The sequence below is a fragment of the Schistosoma haematobium genome, chromosome 2, assembly GCF_000699445.3.
Source record: "Schistosoma haematobium chromosome 2, whole genome shotgun sequence".
In the NCBI taxonomy this organism is placed as follows: Eukaryota; Metazoa; Platyhelminthes; class Trematoda; order Strigeidida; family Schistosomatidae; genus Schistosoma; species Schistosoma haematobium.
Window position 1 is genome coordinate 16,835,020 of NC_067197.1, and position 20,998 is coordinate 16,856,017.

At 32.6% G+C, this 20,998-nt stretch overlaps 1 protein-coding gene across 1 annotated transcript in view; it reads left to right on the forward strand.

Moving 5' to 3' along the window:
* Window positions 1–215: 215 nt before the first annotated feature.
* Window positions 216–20,998, forward strand: part of CDKL1_2 (Cyclin-dependent kinase-like 1) — a 40,118-nt gene continuing 19,335 nt past the window's right edge. The window contains exons 1-6 of the mRNA XM_051214472.1: window positions 216–642; window positions 1,546–1,681; window positions 5,236–5,422; window positions 7,968–8,089; window positions 12,451–12,523; window positions 17,845–17,935. Of these exons, the coding sequence (XP_051067649.1) occupies window positions 600–642; window positions 1,546–1,681; window positions 5,236–5,422; window positions 7,968–8,089; window positions 12,451–12,523; window positions 17,845–17,935 (652 nt within the window). The 5' untranslated portion in view covers window positions 216–599. The remainder of the gene's footprint in view (window positions 643–1,545; window positions 1,682–5,235; window positions 5,423–7,967; window positions 8,090–12,450; window positions 12,524–17,844; window positions 17,936–20,998) is intronic.

Consider the following 20,998-nt stretch of genomic DNA (forward strand, 5'->3'; position numbering starts at 1 on the left):
GAAAGTATACTGTTGTAATAAGTAAAAATGGAAGAGATTTACATATTGAACAAAGAGTGATGTATATATATATATATATATATATAGATATAGATAGATAGATAGATAGATATGTATACATAGTCTTTATATTAATTAATGTTTAAATTCTATATACAATCCGGTTCTTTAACATCTCATCATTTATTCTTGAACAATACACAGTCATATACATATATATTTAAGTCATAAAACCTGTTAAAGTTCATTTTATTTTATTATTTTTTTAAATAATCTTTATTAATTGGGACAAGTTAACAATAGTATTAAAACAAAAGGATTTATATTGAAACATTTTTACTTAATTATAAAAATACTACTACTACTACTACTAATTGTAATAAGTATAATAGTATTCTAACGATTCCCCATATATTAAAAAGATTTATATTTCAACAAAGAATATTCTTTTCGAAGAAAGAAGAAAGTCCTTTTCAGTTTCTATATACAGATTCTAAATAACATTTCATACAGGAACATTTAAATTCACACTATTTATATAAATGTTTATATATATATGTAGCTTATAAATATATTAACAAATTGTCATATTGTATAACATGCAAGAAGATGATACAAAAACTGTTACAACTGTTTCAGATGGTAATTTAATATTTATTTATTTTGCAACAAGAAGAGTTTTTGTGGATATTATAGTAATGTCAATAGTTGAAATCATGAGTCAATTAAAGCTAGACCACTATGGAAAACTTCGAAGCTCTGAAGTTCAACCGGGTCTTTTGTGGGATAGTAACTCATTGAAGACAATGTTAGATATGTTGCTCAATATTGTGGATTAGTTGAAGTTAGACATTAACATCGTTGGATATTGGCCAGCTTAGTAGTTTAAAGGTTAAGCGCTCGTGCGTAAGACTGATAAGTGCTGGCTTCGAATCTCACGAGGCGGGATATCAGATGCTCACTACAGAGGAGTATCACAATAGGATGAAATGGCCGTTCAGTACTTTCAAGTTTTCCATGATGGTTTAGCTTCAATTGTCTCATGATCTCAACTATTGAAATTTATTTGTATTTAATTAAATTGAACTATGTAATAATTGTGGTGTATCATGGGTAATATGTATGTTTACCTCTTATCCATCCTTGAAATCCAGAAATTCTTGATGTTAAATCCTACTATGAATCATAATTGTACATTATAAATGAATAATATATTTGTAATATACCAATGAGTAGAAAAATAAGATTTTCTGACGTTTTGTGACTTGCACTAAGTCATTGGGATATGACAATTATTATTAATTTATTTATAACAATCTACCCAATGCTCAATTTATTCGAAATTATCAAATCAAACCTCGGTAATAATACTTATAATTGTACATTATTGTAACGTATCGAACTAGTAAAAAGGAAAAAAAAACATCAGTTCATGATTTGCTCGTTTTTAATGGTTCTGTGATAATAAAATTTATTTTCGAATGAATTAAGTATCCGGAAATTATTAAACTGATATAATGAATGGTCTGTTTATTTATTTTATAGAAACAGAATCTCACATAAATACTGATAACTGTGAACATTTTGTACAGAATGGAGAAAAGAAATTACATAATTCTGGAGATGGAATTAAATTAATCACAGTTCAACCTATTGCAATTAATAAACATGTACAACAGAAGTAAGTCAATATTTTATAAAGATCATTATATAGATGCTTTTCTTTCTGATTAAGTTCATTAGACTGTATCGTCTAATTAAAATTGTTGTTTTGAAAAAAAACATTAACAACGACTACTCAGACTACTTCAAGAGTATACAATGAAACTGTTCAGCTCATAAAACGCAGCATCATGGACAGCTTATACCTTTGTAATAGATTCGGTAGTTTAATATCTTTATAATACATTGTACGTGTTACAATCATTTTTTTATGGGCATTTACTGTCTCAAGTATGATTATGAATTGGGGACTTCGGTTATGGTTTTTTTGAACTTGATCTTAATTTGCACCAAATTAGTTATTCTCCTGGCATATTATACAATATTTGTAAAGTAAAGAATCTATTCTTATAAGTCTATCATTGGTTTTAATGTTTTATTAATTATATTTTTAATATATCTTACTTCATCATATTATATTCGTTGAAAGGGTTACTGAATAGTTAGAGAGTTTACCTTTAGACCAGTAAATTTTGAATTTAATATCTAGTTCCATCATTATGGTTAGAACAACATGATAGTTTCTCAGACTCATTCAAAACAAGGTATATTAATGAGGTATACACCTGAATGAACTATATCTTCTTTCTATCTATCGATTTATTATGATCTTTCGTTAAGCATTAATAATATTAATTATAAATTAATGTATCATTAACTTGACTTTCGACGTTACTGTTCATTAATGATGTATACATTGTATACTACTTTATGTGGTAGAAAATGTTTCAAAATTTTACATAATAGCTTGCCATACACCGTTGTCTACAAACTCTAAGTAAATATCTCTAAGTAAATTTTGGTAATTAATATGTTAAACATTGAAACTGTAATTTGCTCTGATTCCGATAATGAATTGTTTGTTCAATATTTAATGTTTAAATGTGGGCAATTACTTACTAACTTACGCCTGTTACTCCTAATGGAGCATAGGCCGCCAACCAGCATTTTCCATACCACTCTGTCCTAGGACTTCTTTTCTAGTTCCATCCAATTCTTGTTCATTCCTCTCATGTCTGCCTCCATTTCTCGGCGTAATGTGTTCTTTGGTCTTCCTCTTCTCCTTCGGCCTTGAGGATTCCATATGAGGGCTTGTCTTGTGACGCAGTTGGGTGCTTTCCGTAATGTGTGTCCTATCCACTTCCAGAGCTTCTTCCTGATTTCTTCCTCCACTGGCATCTGATTTGTTCTCTCCCATAGTAGGTTGTTTCTGATAGTGTCTGGCTAACGGATCCGAAGCATTTTGCGTAGAAAATTGTTAATAAACACTTGTATCTTCTGGATGATGGCTTTGTTTGTTCTCCAAGTTTCCTCTCCATATAGTAGTAGTGTCTTGACATTTGTATTGAAAATCCTGACCTTGGTGTTCTCATGACAGCTGTTTTGAGTTTCAGAAAATGTGGACAATAACATTAATAAAAGTAATTATTTCAGAAAGTGTGCAATATCTATTTTGCTTTATGATTATCTTCATATTTTCACAGTCGAAACTTCTAAATTTATTGATTTAGGGGAAACATTTTGTGAACATGGCAAGGGAAATGAACTGACACTTATAAACCATGTAATTAGTAAGAAAATATGAAATTAAACTCGAAACTGATAAAAACAATGAAAATCAAAGAAACAAGAATATATATATGATATTTACGCTGGTGTAGGAAACCAAACATTTTGGGCACAATCAAATGAACTCTATATTTTCATTGTATTATTATTAACAAAGCATGAATAGCAATATATGTAAAATACGTTAAGGTCATAGGGGGGCATTAATTTATCGTCAACTAATTACTAGCTCATGTGTTAAAAATATCAACATATTGAAAAATAGGAGGAATGAACTATCTATCAGCAAATAGGATATTTCCGAGATAAGATTAACACTAAAGGTTTTTTTATAGTTTATATAACTAAATTAAAGGGATAATTCTAAATTAAAGAATGACATATTATAACGAAGACTTATTTAAATTAACTAATTAGTATGTTGTCTTGAACTCACTAAAATATAATCGTAATTAAATAAAAGATGAAAGTGAAGTTAACCATTCACTAGTCTTGAATACATAACTCAATTCTTAACTTTCAATATTTTATAATTATCTTTAAAATCATTCATTAAAACAATATGGAAATGTTTTTGTTTTTAGAAAAAAATTGGTTTGATTTCATCTTTTCAATAAAATTTGGTACTCAATAATGAATAACACTTTGTTAGTTAATAAGTTTTCAATTATTATCATTATTTATTATTTTAACACATAGATATTGGTACGAGGAGGCACCAAATACATATGCGCCACACAAATCTCATTCAATATGTGTGAGGGCTGTGATACTGCCTGGGTGCCCAAACTGAAGCAGGTGGTTTTCTTTGGGGGCTCCACTCCCCGAGCCTTCGACCTGAAGGTCTAACCCACAAGGCAGTGGAGCATTGTGAGGAGATGCAGTCCAATTGTATCCGGTGACCAAAGATTGGTCCATACGCCATTTGTTCCCGCAGGATACTGGGGCCCATGTGCACCATTGATTTGGTTTGGGATCCGGTTAAAGCGCCGGACATTCGCTTTTCGTCCTCTCATTTTCAGAAACAACACCCCCGCCACGAGAAGGCAGTGAGTAGGACTTTCTTGGCAGAGGCTATATACGCGTGGCCATGCGAGAGCATTTCGAGAGGGAGAGCGGACTCTCCCCACTCTCAGCCGTACCAGGGCAAATTAATTGACTGACCTGTTACTAATTTAGAAGAATATAATATGATAAAACAGATTCATTGTATTCTATACAAACAAAATTGATTTTGATCTCACTTAAGTTTTTACTTAAACGTTGATTGAAAAAGATTGTTAACAATTTTTTAAAATTATATAAATAAATTGAATAATTTAAGGAATAATTCCCCACTCTTAGTAATAAGCCGTTTACAATATGAATATCGAATGTTGATCGGTATTAATAAAAAAGAATATTGTGTGTATAGAATGACTACAAAGGATTAAGTAAATGAATTCCTGATATGCATCAGTTACTGACCACATGTGTTGTATAGTAGTTACTTTATATAATGAAAGAATATACATTATCAATTATATTACAAATGATCAAATCAAAGGAACATCAACGAACAAATCTTTTAACCAATCAATAATTTATACACATTAACCATATTTGTAAAATATAACTAATTTACTATACTTCATTATTACCGTCTTAGTTATTATTTCAAAATTTTTATTAGTGATGAATAGAATTATCCACCACTGGACAGTTGTCATGGCACTGTCGAATCAATATTTACGATACTTTGGATCATCATTATATAACAGAAATAACTGAAATGTTAGTTATATTAGAGAATGAATTTATAAGTTTCATTCGCTAATCAAATGTTATTATTTAATTATTATGTAATTCATATAATTGATTTGTCATTTTTTCTTTCTTCAAACGGTTTATTGTTATTTCTTGGTTACGTTCAGCTATTCATATTTGTTTCTTTTTACCTATTAGAAAGTATGATGATTTATTATTTAAGAAATATGAGAAAATATGTAAGATTGGTGAAGGAGCATATGGTGTAGTATTTAAATGTCGTGATATTAAATCAGGACAACTAGTGGCAATTAAACAGTTTACAGCATCTGAAGATGATCCAGTTATTCGTAAAATTGCAATGAGAGAAATTCGTATGCTCAAGGTAAGTTGTGTCAGTTTCTATCTTAAGTTATTGGAAATTATTTAAATATTTTTTCAAAAGTGATTTAACGCATTGGTGACATCATTGATTCAGATAATAGATAATATAAGTTTAAATTCAATGAAGAAAATTTATCCCTTCAGTATTGAAAATACATTACTCTAATAATGAGATTCAAGTAACACAAATGCTTAATTCAAGATATCCATTCGATTATATTGGTTCATGTAACAGACTTCTTTTATCAAATAGTCATCGCGATTTGTTATGAATAATAAGTTCATTTCCAGTTAAGAATGGTTTAAGCATATCGTTTTTCAGAACTTAATTGGTTTCAACATTGTAACTTGAGCTTCTAGGTTAAATCATAATATGAATATGTGACACATATTTTCAAAACTGAGAAGTATTACTTCTGTTAGACTTACTCAAATCAAATCTAGCGAAGTTTACTGTCAACAAAATAGTATCTAGTTAATTAAAGAAAGATTTAGAATAATGGTATGCAATCAGTTATATACTTTTTTATTAAGGTTTCAGTTAACTACCTGATTTAGCATAACCAACCATGTCAATTATTTGAAACTGAAACTTCACCTTAAGCGAAAATGCCGAAAAAGATACAAATTGATTGTTTTATGCCTTTGTATAGGAAAATTTGAGATTATGAACGCTTGTGAAATTATTCCAACAATAATGGATAGTTGAATTACGTGTAGAGTCAGAACAAACGTGTAACTGTGAGTGTATCGAAAACATAATGAATGTTTATTTGATTGAGTTTATATGAACATGAAGAAATCCAGAACGAAATCAATATATTCATCGTTCATGTTGGAATAAGACCATTCACTGTAAATTAGTAAAGATAGGTTTATGTAGTTCGGTACCGTGTAGAGCATTTGATGACCATGTATAGCTGTTAGCTTGAATAGTAGCATTTCATTTCACTTATTTTCTATACCCATTACTGAAGGTTATTTCAATGTAGTTGTAAAGTTCCGTACATTTGGTACGCTGCTAGCATCAAATAATAAACACACGTTTTATCTTATTTGGGGATCACCAAAAGGTTGAATATGCATTTCAGTATTGGTATTCTGAGTGAAACTCGAGCCCTAGTACACTTTGCTCCGAACGCATAACATATTATCCTTGGAGCTACTGAGTCCAGACCGTCACCAACGTGTTCAGTGTATTCAACGGTAATAAACTTTTCCTAACCATGTAGTTGATTAACAAAAATTAAAGTTGTCAGAATTCAAAGGTAGGAATCACACGAAACAACTTTCAGACGTGAAAAAGTAAATTAAAATAGTTTGTAATGAAAATATCAATCAGCATGTTTGGGTCATTAGGTGTGTTACCATCTTTTAGGTTCATCTAATTGTGATCACCCTCTGTTTATTAATAATGTTCCAGCTAATGACAACTATGCTTTAAATCATTTTCGTTCCTAAACTTTTAAAGCTTATCGTTTCATCAATTACTGTTGATACACTTCCTGTTTCCGTCTCAAACTATAAACATTAGTCTTTACAATGTTGTTTTACTCAAAGAATTTCCATAAGACGAATACTAATTTATTAGCTGTGAATGTTAGCAATGAAATAAGTTATTTTGCCGAAAGACTATGTACTGGGCTATCTGAGATGGAAACTTTTCCAACTCATGACGACGATTCAAAAAGTGCGATATTCTCTGAGCTAGAGGAATAAGTCTTGAACTTCTCATTGTCATTTTGGACACCATCAGAAGTATGTAAAGTTTACTGCCTACATACAGGATCACCTTTTTAAAACGAATCTAAAGTAGAAATACCTATTACAAGAAATTCATTAATTATCCATTAGTTATCGGAATTTTATGCCTAAAAAATCATTTGAAACTGTGAAATGTGACTAAATTTTCGTCAAGTTGGAGAATTAATAAAGATTACAGTAGATCTTATATTTATCGTCTTTGGATAGTGTAATAAACTACACAATATTTATGGCATTATAATCAAAGATGGATGGTGACTAGCAGTGGAATCCAGGATGCGTGTTTCGCCCTAATTGGGACTTGTCAGCTGGATGTACCTGGAGCCACAGTTGATGTTCACTCCACAACTCAATGGAAAGATTCAAACAAACAATACAAAGTGAATTAAAAATCAACCCCATCGAAAAAGCTAGTGTCAATCTGGACTTAGTAGTTTAGTGGATAACATGATGGAGTTTGAAGCGAACAGCAACGGGTCCCAGCCCCATAGTGAACGTCAACTCTGAGATGCAGGTACATCCAAATGACGAGTCCCAAATATGACGAAACATGTGGTCCGGCTTCCACGGATTGCCACCAACCATCTTTGTTTATAATGCTTTCAACTTAAGGCGAAATCGAGACAATTCTCACAGTATACACATATACCTAATAAGACAGTGATCAATAGCAATCCTAAACATCAATGGGAAATTTCAAACAAACAATAAAAAATGAATTAAATTTTCATCGCAATTAATTTCCGTTAGATTTACACTTTATTTTTAAATAATTCATGTAGCGTTTAAAGCATCCGAATTTAGTTAATCTGATTGAAGTATTTCGAAAGAAAAAGCGATTGAATTTGGTATTTCAATTTATCGATAATTCTTTGTTAAATGAAATGGAACAAAGACCGCGAAAGTGAGTTTACTCCTTCTTCTTCTTCTTGTTTAATTTGTAAAATATGAAAGTGAAATTTACTAATGTAATGTATATATGATCAGATAAAACATGTAATCAAACAATCATTTCTAACTTATGACTCATGAAGGAGATTGATAACCACAAATCGAATGAAAATAATGTAAAACCAATTATAAACATTTTAGTGATAACAACATATGAAGTGTAACTGATAGTTTTTCATTCAGAATAACACTGAAATGATATTTAATGTTGTACACATCATCTTCAATTTGTATTTATTCATGTATTTACGGAATAATGTGTACGACAGTGTATAGAGAACTAAGTTCACTTTATAGGTGTCATTACCAAGGTTTGATTTGATAATTTCGAATAAATTGAGCATTGGGTTGATTGTTATAAATAAAAATAATATATTTGGTTATTTATTCTCTGAAGAAGTGACTTACACTAAGTCACGAAACGTCAGAAAATCCAATTTTCTACTCATTGGGATACTACAAATATATTATTTTTATTTATAAGTTCACTTTAGATCAATTTTTCCGAATTACTAAATTGTTTTGTTGACTAGAGATACCATCCTCTAACTCAACGCGAATATTAGTAAATTTAAACAACTTCAAGTAATTAATTATTCAAGCAACAAAATGTTAGTATAAAAAGCTAGTTTTTTTAGCCAGTAAGTAGTTGAATTTATGAGTTGATATAAGCTAGACCACCATCGAAAACCTAGAATTCGTGACCAGTGGAATCCGATTCGTATCGGCTAGAGACAGATTACTACTCCAGGCAATGGATGAATGGTTGCACAAGATCATAGATCGATTGAAGTTAGACATTGAAACCATTGGATGCCGGCTCAATGGTCCACAGATTAGGCGTTCACACGCGAGACCGAAGGCTCTGGGTTCGAGTCTATAGAGTGGAATTGTGGATGTGCACTGCTGAGGAGTCCCATACTAGGACGTAATTGCTGTTCAATATTTTCAGGTTTTCAATGACAGTCTAGATTACGTCGGCTGATGAATTCAACTATTAAAATCATTACAATCTCCACAAACGCCCATTGTAATAACTAATAAGCGATTGGAAGATGCATATTATTCATATATAAATCTTGAAAATGTATTGATAATTATTGATTCCTGAAATTTACTAAAGTTTCAAAGCTTTTGTCATCAAGTCTTCTTTTAGTAATAGCATTCAGTTTCACAACTGCCAGTTTTAAAATTTACTTACCAAAATATTGGTATATTTTTGTAAAGTGAATAAACAAACTTTAACAGACAGTGAATTGGTAATTCATTCTAGTTCTACATATGGCATATGTACACAAAACGTCAATAAATATTTATGTATTTACTCAAAATTATTTCACGGTTAAAATATTCTCAAGATAAGCTAAGTTCAGATATTATAGTAATTTCAATGGTTGAGATGATGAGTCAATTGAAGCTAGATCACCATGGAAAACCTGGAAGCACTGGACGGCCATTTCGTCCTATTTTGGGATTCTTCAGCAGTGCACACCCACGATCTCACCCCCCCGCGACATTCAAACCCAGGACCTATCAATCTCGCGCGCGAAGTTGCTTATTATTCTGAGTAATGAAGCTGTTCAAAATTATTTTCAAATAACGAGTCAATTGATGAAATTATGAATCACTTACCAAGACATTCAACAGTAGTTAGTATTAATGTAGTTTAAAAAATGACCGATAGCAGTTAAACAAAATACATTATTAGTCCATGAAATCATTGGTTGGTAATAACCGTTAATCGAGGAAGTGAAGATGTTCTAGTTTGTGATTCTAGTTGAGACATATGAGCATTGATTGAAGATCATAGGTGACAAAGGTCAAAGATTCTTTTCATTTTTCATCTTCCTCTTATCATGAATCTTAATATTACTTTAACTTATTTCATGGTTTCATTGATTAGTGTCGTTTATATTCCCTGTCGGTTTTTTACTATCTTTGTTAATATTGTCGGCTCAACTGATTGAATTTTCACCGTGTTAGATTTGTTGATAATATCTATGAAATTAGTGTGGATCAATCCGTTCCAAGCTCTACATTCATTACAACAGACCCAGATAAACATACCATATGATCACCATAATATTTGATTATAAAACGTTCTTAGCTACAGAAATAAACAAGTTCAGTATTGTCTATTGTGTTAGTTAACAAAGATTCACAAAACTCAAATCAATAAAACTCCGTCAATAGAGTTAACAAAAATCATCTGTGAATTAAATAGAATAAAAGTACTTGTACTTTAACATTATTTTCACAAGATTGGGAAACATGTGATGGATTTATAATCGAACCTATCATAATTAAGTAATTGGGAGGTATTCTCACTCAATCAGTACATAAGGTTTTTTTTTCTTTCTTTTTTTTTTTACAAAGATTTACTCTAATTCTCTAAGTTATAGATTAGATAACATTCAAGAAATTTCTTCTATTATTTCAAATGAAATCCAGTCAATATTGATTGATCAAAAGAATTTATGATTTATTATTTTTTTTAAAAATTTGAATAATTGATTATTGAACATTTAATCCCATATTATTATAACAAAATGGGGAAAAATGGCAATAATCAAATATAAGGTATACATGATTTAAATTTTAACTAATCGTAATGAAAATATTCAAAATACCGCCCTAATTAATTAGAATAAATAAACATCCATTAAAGCCCTAATAAACAAATTTGACGATACTATGTTACTATGAATTATTTCTTTTTAAAAAAACAGAGGGAAATTAATAAGAAAACATTTCTTTCAACAGTTGAGATCATGAGTCAATCGAAGGTAGACCATCATGGAAAACCTGGAAGCACTGGACGGCCGTTTTGTCCTATTTTGGGACTCCTCAGCAGCGCAAATCCACGATCCTGCCTCGCGACATTCAAACCCAGGACATATCAGTCTAGCACGCAAGCGCTTAACCTCTAAACTATTGAGCTGGTCGGTATCCAACGGTGTTAATGACTAACTTCAACTAATCCACGAAATTGAGCGACACATCTACCATGGTCTAGCTCCAAATGATTCATAATCTCAACTATTGAAATTACCATAATATCCACAAAAAACCCTTTCTGATATTAAAAATGTTTTTATTCAGCCTGAAAATTATTTTATTGGTATACCGTAGAGTGGAAATGAAAAAAGAAATGAAATGAAAATGTTACCTTGAGAAACAGCGTCAGTACTGATGTTAGAGATATTCTTTGGATAAAATTGATCATTGAGTAGAAGTGTCATATTAGTTTGGTTTTTAATTTGTTGCTATTAACTTAGTTTACTCGACAACTCATGTTTGACATCAGATAGTTTGTATAGTCCCAAGGAATTACAAGACGTCAGTTTCATGCTACTTAAAACTTAACAGCAGGATCTATCTGAAATCTTGAAATAATTTGATAATCCTGTAGAGTGAATTTTTACTTTAGTAAAGTGAAACCTCATCGTAGGAACAAATCATTTATCATGATAAATATTTACTAGGAAACTAGTTCTTGTAAGTTTATGTTCGAAGTTAGCTACCGAGAATGTTATAGTTTATTACAACTTTTCAGCAAAGCATATTTGCAAGTCCCACAAAACACATGCTTCCTAAAAGAATGAAATTTACATAAGACAAAACAGTAGAAACAAACTTCATGCGTAATAAATTTGTGACGTATACTTTATACTTGCATATCTAGTCGACAGTAGGAACAAAACTGGTGTGGAACTCCAACATAATGTATTGAGTCCGGTTAACATACTCGTCATTTCAAGACATTGCTTTTAATTTCGAGTGTAAGCCATAAATGTTAACACAAATCAGCTCAATTTCTAAGTTTTTCTATCACACTGGTATTCTATAACAACCTATTCTGCACTTTTGACATAATAATCACTTAGTCGATTTTACAATGATATCTCGAACTGATGTAACAGGTGGAGACAGGCTCTTATGTAAATTGGCAAATGAAGAATATCAAAATAAATCTTGAATGTATCATTTCAATGTTATTGATTTTACTGAATGTATTCATATATACGGTTAGTCATTGCCTTTCATCTGTGCAAATTTTCCATATATGTGCATAAGCTCCAACATATGTTTCTGTTTATCATGCTACATGTGTAACTCCGTCTAAACTGAAAAACAGGATAGTTTATGAAACCGACCTTGTCTGAAATCGAACCTATGGTCTTTGAGTCCTGGTCTCGCACAATTACTTGGACCGTTTCTAAATATACAAAACATTTATAGTGAAAATTGAATTTAATTAGATAAACAATACATTATATTTTCTTTAAAACGCCATTTTCGTTTAATATTCAGGTTAGATAAAGGGAAAATTCGAAAGATTACATGGCAAATCCTTCTTGCAACAGATTTCTGTCATCAATCAAACGTAAGTTAATTTATATCTATGATTTCTGTCTAAGACTATTGTATAACGATGCAGCGAAATTTGAATATGAGTTTATACTGATTTCTCTTAATGGAGATTATAAAACAAGATACTTAATATCTATTAATAGGGTTATGATCTGTGTAATATGAAACACTAAGAAAGGGATGTAATAATAAAACTTCTTATCACTTGAAATTGATTTCTGGTTTCAAACATATGACGATCTATGACGGTCATTTAATTAGTACACAAACAAAATATTTATCAACCGAAGTGGGAATTCCATGATTAGCTCATTCAGTCTTATAACCTGAGAGTTGCGAAGTTGAAAATAATGGAACAAACGTTATCTATCATTGATCACCATTATCAAGTGTTTCAAATAATCCTAGATTAATATTGTTTCAATTCTTTAGAGAAACTAACTTAAGCGTAAAGTTTATATTCAAACTAAGGAATGTAACATCCCAATTTTGTTTCGTGCTATTGATTTGTCTAAATAATGAATCTCATTTAGTACAAAATCTAGGTCCAAGGCTTCCACCTGATTGGCTCCTTCATAATATTATGAAAGTTAAGTAATATATCAATTTGGCTTACATGTTTAAAAACGTTTAGCTATTTAATGAAAGTCATGAAAGTTGAAAATCTTCAAGTGTTCCGGTCAAATGTTTATTGAGAATAAGAGATTACTGAGATTTAGCATAAGTCTAATGATAGTGGGATTTTTCAAAAAAAAAAATGAGTGCTGACTATTAAACATCAATATAGCAGCTTTTTCAGCGCCAATAAACAAAGTAATAACAATCAACCAGAAATTATATGGCACAATACATGTTTTCAGTCTGTCAAATGAATCGAAAATGCTAAAGTAATGTGTAGTTTAGCATGTTAATTATTAGTTCCTATTATTCAGCACCTGTAGAGTACTGATGCACCAACTGTTTGCTTATTTGCAAAAAGAAAGTTTCAATGATTACTGTTTTTTCTGGAAGCAATAGCATAATTTCAAAAGATAATTTGCACTGCAGTTTGAGGTAAGCCAGTTAGCTATCAAATAATATGCTGTAGTGAATACACCGATTACGATAATTTTAAGCACTGTGGTAATGACTTGCAAACTGAAACAAAAATGTATACAATTCTATCTAGTTTTCAGTGGTTCACTGATTAACATCAGTGAGTTATAAACTCTTTAAATTGAATTATTGTCCATCGATCATCTAGCTAACCAATTCTTAACCGGCTGTTTTCCACAAATAGAGATTAACAGTTGATTTTAAAGAACTAATCTGAGCGATGTGATTCCTATGAAATGATGGAAGAAAATCATTACTTACTTACTTACACCTGTTACTCCTCGTGAAGGAGCATAGGTCGCTCACCAGCATTCTCCATCCAACCCTGTCCTGGGCAATCCTTTCCAGCTCCTTCCAGTTGTAATTCATCCTTTTCATATCTGCTTCTATTATCCGACGTAATGTGTTCTTTGGCCTTCCTCTTTTCCGCTTCCCTTCAGGATTCCAAGTTAGAGCTTGCCTCGTGATGCAGTTTGACGATTTGCGTAATGTATGTCCTATCCATTTCCATCGTCTTTTCCTAATTTCCTCTTCAGCTGGAAGTTGGTTTGTTCTCTCCCACAGAAGACTATTGCTGATGGTATCCGGCCAATGGATGTTGAGTATCTTGCGTAGACAGCTATTTATAAATACTTGTACTTTCTTGATTGTGGTTGTTGTAGTTCTCCAAGTTTCAGCTCCATACAGTAGAATTGCCTTGACGTTCGTATTGAAGATTCTCACTTTGATATTGGTTGAAAGTTGTTTTGAGTTCCATATGTTCTTCAATTGTAGGGATGCGGCCCTTGCTTTGCCAATCCTCGCCTTTACGTCTGCATCTGAACCTCCATGTCTATCGACGATGCTTCCCAGATATGTGAAGGATTCTACATCTTCCAGAGTTTCGCCATCAAGAGTGATTGGATTGCTGTTCTCCGCTTTGAATTTGAGGACCTTGGTTTTCCCTTTGTGTATGCTGAGGCCTACTGATGCGGAGACTGCTGCTACACTGACTGTCTTCATCTGCATCTGTTCGTGTGTATGCGATAGGAGGGCTAGGTCATCTGCGAAGTCTAAATCGTCTAATTGATTCTGAGCTGTCTATTGTATTCCGTGTTTTCCTTCAGATGTCGAGGTCTTCATAATCCAGTCGACCACCAGAAGAAAGAGGAATGGAGAGAGTAAACAGCCTTGTCTGACTCCGGTCCTTACTTGGAATGCATCTGTCAGCTGTCCTCCATGCACTACTTTGCACTGTAGTCCGTCGTATGAGTTCCGGATAATATTGACAATCTTCTCAGGAACTCCGTAGTGTCGAAGAAGTTTCCATAATGTCCTCCTATCTACACTGTCGAATGCCTTTTCATAATCAATGAAGTTGATGTATAGTGACGAGTTCCACTCAACTGATTGTTCGACGATGATCCGTAGTGTTGCAATTTGGTCTGTGCACGACCGATCCTTTCGGAATCCAGCTTGTTGATCTCGAAGTTGGGCGTCTACTGCATCCTTCATCCGGTTCAGCAACACCCTGTTGAAGACTTTCCCTGGTATTGACAGTAGTGTAATGCCTCTGTAGTTTTCACATTTGCTCAGATCTCCTTTCTTTGGAATCTTGATGAGGTGTCCTTCTTTCCAGTCCATTGGCACTTGTTCCTCCTCCCAAATCATTTTGAATAGAGGGTAAAGCATGCTTGTGGTTACTTCGACGTCTGATTTCAGTGCTTCAGCTGGTATGTTGTCGGGTCCTGCTGCTTTCCCGTTCTTGATTTGTCTGACGGCCATTCTAATTTCTTCCGTCGTTGGTGGGTTGACATCTATAGGAAGATCTGTGTGTGCTGCTTCGATGTTCGGTGGATTCATTGGAGCCGGCTTATTCAGGAGTTCCTCGAAGTATTCTACCCATCTGTTTCGCTGTTGTTGAATTTCAGTGATTGGCTTGCCTTCTTTGTCTTTGACCGGTCTCTCTGGTCTACTGTATTTCCCTGATAGTTTCTTCGTTGTATCGTAGAGCTGTTTCATATTTCCTTCTCTAGCAGCTTTTTCTGCCGTCGTTGCTAATTCTTCCACGTATTTCTTCCTGTCGGCTCTAATGCTCCTCTTCACTTGCTTGTTTGCTTCTATGTATTCAGCTTGTGCTTGGACTTTCTCTGCTCGTGTTCGGCTGTTGTTAATTGCTGTCTTCTTGTTCTTCCTTTCTTTGATCTTGTCCAGTGTTTCTATAGAGATCCATTCCTTATGATGGTGTTTCTTTAGACCCAGAACCTCTTGACACGTTGAAGTCAATGTTTCTTTGATGCCTTTCCAGTTGTCCTCCATGGTAGTTTCTTCTTCCTTCAGTAGATCTTGAAAGGCTTGGAATCTGTTGTTGAGAGCTATCTTGAATTCATTGAGTTTGTCAGTATCTCGAAGGAAGGCTGTATTGAACCTTTGTAGTGCTGTTTGTCCACTTGTCCAGTTCTTTTTTAGCTTCAGTTTTAAATTGGCTACAACTAGGTGGTGATCTGAAGCTACGTCAGCTCCTCTCCTGGTTCTCACATCTTCCATTGTCCTTCGGAATTTTTTTGATGCAAATATGGTCTATCTGGTTCTCTGTAGTGTGGTCCGGTGAGATCCATGTAGCCTTGTGTATACGTTTGTGTGGAAATATTGTGCCTCCTATGACTAATTTGTTGAATGCACACAAATTTGCAAATCTTTCTCCATTTTCGTTCCTCTCTCCCAGTCCATGTCGTCCCATAATATCTTCATATCCAGTGTTGTCTATTCCGACCTTGGCATTTAGATCTCCCATCAGAATGGTGAGGTCCTTTCTTGAACATTTCTCTATGATTGACTGCAGCCGCTCGTAGAATTGATCTTTAATGTCGTCGTTGCTATCATTGGTGGGTGCATAACATTGGATAATATTCATTGTGATCCCCTCCTTCTTTGTTTCGAATGATGCTTTGATGATTGTGGTTCCATGAGATTCCCATCCTACAAGTGCATTTCGTGCTACTTTGGACAGCATAAGAGCAACTCCCTGAGTGTGTGGAGCATTGTCCTCTTCGTGACCGGAGTATAGCAGCATCTCTCCCGTAGCTAGCCTTTTCTGTCCAGCTTGGGTCCAGTGGGTTTCGCTGATTCCCAGTACTGCCAAGTTGTATCTCCTCATTTCCGTTGCTATTTGGCTGGTCTTCCCGGTTTCCCACATTGTTCTAACGTTCCATGTACCTATAAAATTTTTTGCTCTGGTTGTTAGAAGGGGCATCGGCCTCGTGGTTTCCGAAGGAACTCGGCTTTCACCATGAAGCGTCATAATTCTTCTAAATGAAGACCTTCTAACTCTCAGGGCAGAGTTAAAATGGTTTGAATTATTTTTTCTGGTAAGCGTTTTTTTAGCGAGTTAGTTTTCTACGGGATGGGGACGCTAACCCCATGCCCAACCCTCCTCCTTTACCCGGGCATGGGACCGGCAGTAACTCTAGAAGAGCTACAGGCGGAGTTGGAAGAAAATCATAGATCAGATTAATGTTTTTTGGGATCTTATTTTCTTTGCACTGTATGACTGAATTATGAAACCTTCAATTCTGTTCTAGAAACATTATCAACATCTGATTCAAGCAGAATATTGACATCATAAAATCTTTCTAATACTGATCCCATAAAAATTTAAACAACCAGTCTCCAATCATTCTTTTGTTAATTTACTTAAATATCTTGTTGAATTTTACCTAAAAAGTGACTCAAATATTTCTACCTGAAGTTTGTACTGATAATATCGTTCAGAAGAACTATAAATCTCCACGAGTAAACCATCTAGCTCAGTGAACAAAACTCCATCAAAATCTCCAAACTTTCTTTATTCTGAACACGATAAATAACAGTAATACTACTACTACTATTATTTTTACTACTACTAATAATAAAACATACTGAGTTCATTTACACTTCTTAATACAAACTATTAATTCATTAAATTAATATAAATTTGACCTATTTTATGGACGTGTCAATTAAAGTGTTGATTAGATAGTTACACATTTCCGGTTGACACTTTTTATTACTTGGAAATAATACGTAAATTATTTTTTTTAAAGAAAAAAAGTTTTTTAAAAAAAAAAATTGTCTAAAAATAGACTGATGAACTGACTTTGTTTTATTTTTTTTGTATTTTTTTAAAAGAAAAACTAACCACTTTCATTTTGCCTCTTTTGTAATATTTCTCAGTTGTTGCTGTTTTTCTTTCTTTCTTTCTTTCTTTCTTTCTATTTTTAGTGTATACATAGAGATATTAAACCTGAAAATATTTTAATTAATAAAGCTAATGAAGTGAAATTATGTGATTTTGGATTTGCAAGATTTTTAAGTAAGTTACTAGTTTATTCTCAAAAAGGAGTATTTGTAAATATTTTATTAATTTAATAGTTGAATTCATGAGTTAATTGATGCTAGATCACTATGGAAATTGTGGAAACACTAGACAGGAGTTTCGTCCTAGTGTGGAACTCTTCAGTAGTGCGGGACCGTGAATGCGTACGACTGAGGAGTGCCATGCTAGGACGAAACGGTCATCCAGTGCTACAAGATTTCCCATGGTGGTCTAGCTTTAATTGACTCATTAACTTAAATATTCAATTATTAGTTTAAATAAATTGTATACGGTCAGTGATATTTGTATCATCATGACACTACAATTTTTAAAACTTTATACAAATCTGAAGTGTTTCCAGTTCATTTATCTATCTAGCTGACTTTTTCTTTAGATACAATTATTTAGTTTATGAAATGATATTTGAATATATAACATACAATAACATTAGATAACATAAAAAGTAGTTCAATGAAAATATATTTTCTTGCTGATTTCATTATCAGAGCTATATAATCGAAAAATAAAACATACATGAAATTTCCATAATACATTTTTCAAGCTTCATGGGACCGTGGATGCGCACTGCTGAGGAGTAACACAATGGGACGAAACGGCCATCCAGTGCTTCCAGGTTTTGTATGTTGGTCTAGATTCAATTAACTCATGATCTCAATTATTGATATGTTAAATGACTTGAAAAATTAATCAAGAATTCCACAGGAACTCGACAACTATTCATTACTGGAAAAACATGACATGATAAATTTAAAAAAATTAAGTGGAACTTATAATGGATTACAATAATATATGAAGGTTAAGTCCTAATGGTTACTTTAGTTTGTTTAAACCAAAAACGTTACAAGAGTGGTTCATTTTATTGATTTGTCCCCATCTTTCTACAATTATGCATGATCATTTTCGTAAACTCTCATTGAACGACTGATGGAACGAGATTCAAATTAACAGAATAACTTATAAAAACACTTTAAAGTAACATGATGTTCTGAAAATTATTGGAAAAAATGGTTCTAAATCCTTCTCTCTATCATTTCTGCTCTTAGTCTACCTTTTACAGTTGATATCCATACAGTGTATCTTTTCAACAAACAACTTAGTGATTCCGTGGGACGAATCTAAGCAATATACATTTTTAGTTAGTATTTTCACTAAAATGTTAACTCTTTTTAAAATACTGAATCCAAATATCAAAAGATATAGATACATTCTGTTTATGACTAAGGACAACATAGATCTAAAGACCTCCCAGATGACTATATCATACAGACCTTCTATAAAGGTTCCTTTTTTAACTTCTTGGGGATTTTATTTTTGACATACAGAAATTAGATGGTTAGCTAATTCTCTACATCAACGGAAACTTTAACTAACTGATAAGATCTGTTGAACGTATGTAAAAAACAATTGTTACCATATTTAAGATAACAAATAATAAATTTATTGATCATCTAAATTTTTATGTAAATGAAAACTTTAGATGATGACATTCAGTTGGTTACTTTAAGGAGTAGTAATAAAGTTCGTAGCTGCTGTTAACGGCATTCAAAAGGGTCTCACGTTTTTTTTCCACTTAGTTATTCCCTTATTATCGGCCTATTTATTTATACTTTCGATCTAATTTTTGACTATAATTCGTATAAAAACGTAGTAGTTGAGTTCATGAGTCAATGAAAGCTAGACCATTATGGAAAACCTGGAAGCACTGGATGACAGTTTCGTCCTAGTATGGGACTCCGCAGTAGTGCGCATCCACGATCCCACTCGAGAGATTTGAACCCAGGATCTATCGGTCTCGCACGCAAACGCTTAACGTGTAGGAGATACTACTTCAAAAAATGTACTTTTTATATTGAAAAGTTGAACTGGTAAACATCTGAGCTCCAAAAAATGTTGCAAAAGTAATTTCATATAAACTTTTATTATGACAAAGGTTGTCAGTAATTTTTTTTAGTTACAAACAATAATAATGAACCTCCAGTTGCTGAAATTAACTCACGTAAATAATTCAAAGTGGTGTAATAACTCTTCGTGAATTATTAACGAATTTTTGTTAACTTTTAAGGTAGTTTAGATCAATGAGTATACCGTTCGGATAAAAATTCATTTGCATTGGTTATATAACAAGAATTATAAATCTTTATCACTTCCCACGAAGGAAATATCAGTTATAGAAGTGATGAATAAGTATCACTTATCATTAAGATTTGTTAAACAGGTAAACAAGTAAACATCTCGAAAATCATTAGTTAATCAACTTTCTGAAAAGGAAGAGGCACTAATGTAATGAAATATGAAAAAGGGAATTCAGTGAAGAAAATTTTCTTTTTGACGAAATCATTTACTTAAGCTGTACATTTGTATTAATAGTTATATGGAAAATGTATGTCTGTAGGAGGATATAAAAAATTGCATCACCAAAATGGATTCGAGGATAAATAACAAATGAGGTTACGTACTAGTCGAGAGGTAAGGAAGAAAATCGTATATGGGTCAGATAATAGTCCAATTGACAAATATGAAGAAAAGTAACAAACACAAAGGTCATAATAATAAACTGAATAATAATCAAGAAAACTTGTATAAAGTAGTAATAATAATAATAATAACTGATTAGAGTTTAAAATGCAAAATAGTAATTAAAAGAAAATTCGATAATAATCAAATAGAAGTGCAGAAAAAACAAAAACAGACATACCAATTAAGGGGATGAGGGCCAAGGACGGGTGAGAGGTTGGACAAATCGTTTCTGCACGCAAAGTTCGGGCTTGAGTTCATGAATTGTCAATGCCTCAGCAGTGCATAAAATATTGATTCGACACTCCTTCGATCCAATTCCTTTTGCTCGGTAGATTACTTTAAAAGAAGAATACTTGGGAGTTATGCGTCCAAAATGGGTTAAATGCTCCTGTATAGAACCAGTGATTGTCTTACATTCTCCTTTTAAAAGCCAAGCCGGATAGTGTTCTGAAATGCGTTTGGAAAGTGATCACTTTGTTCGAGTTATATAACGAGCTCCACATAAGCACGTAAATTTATAAA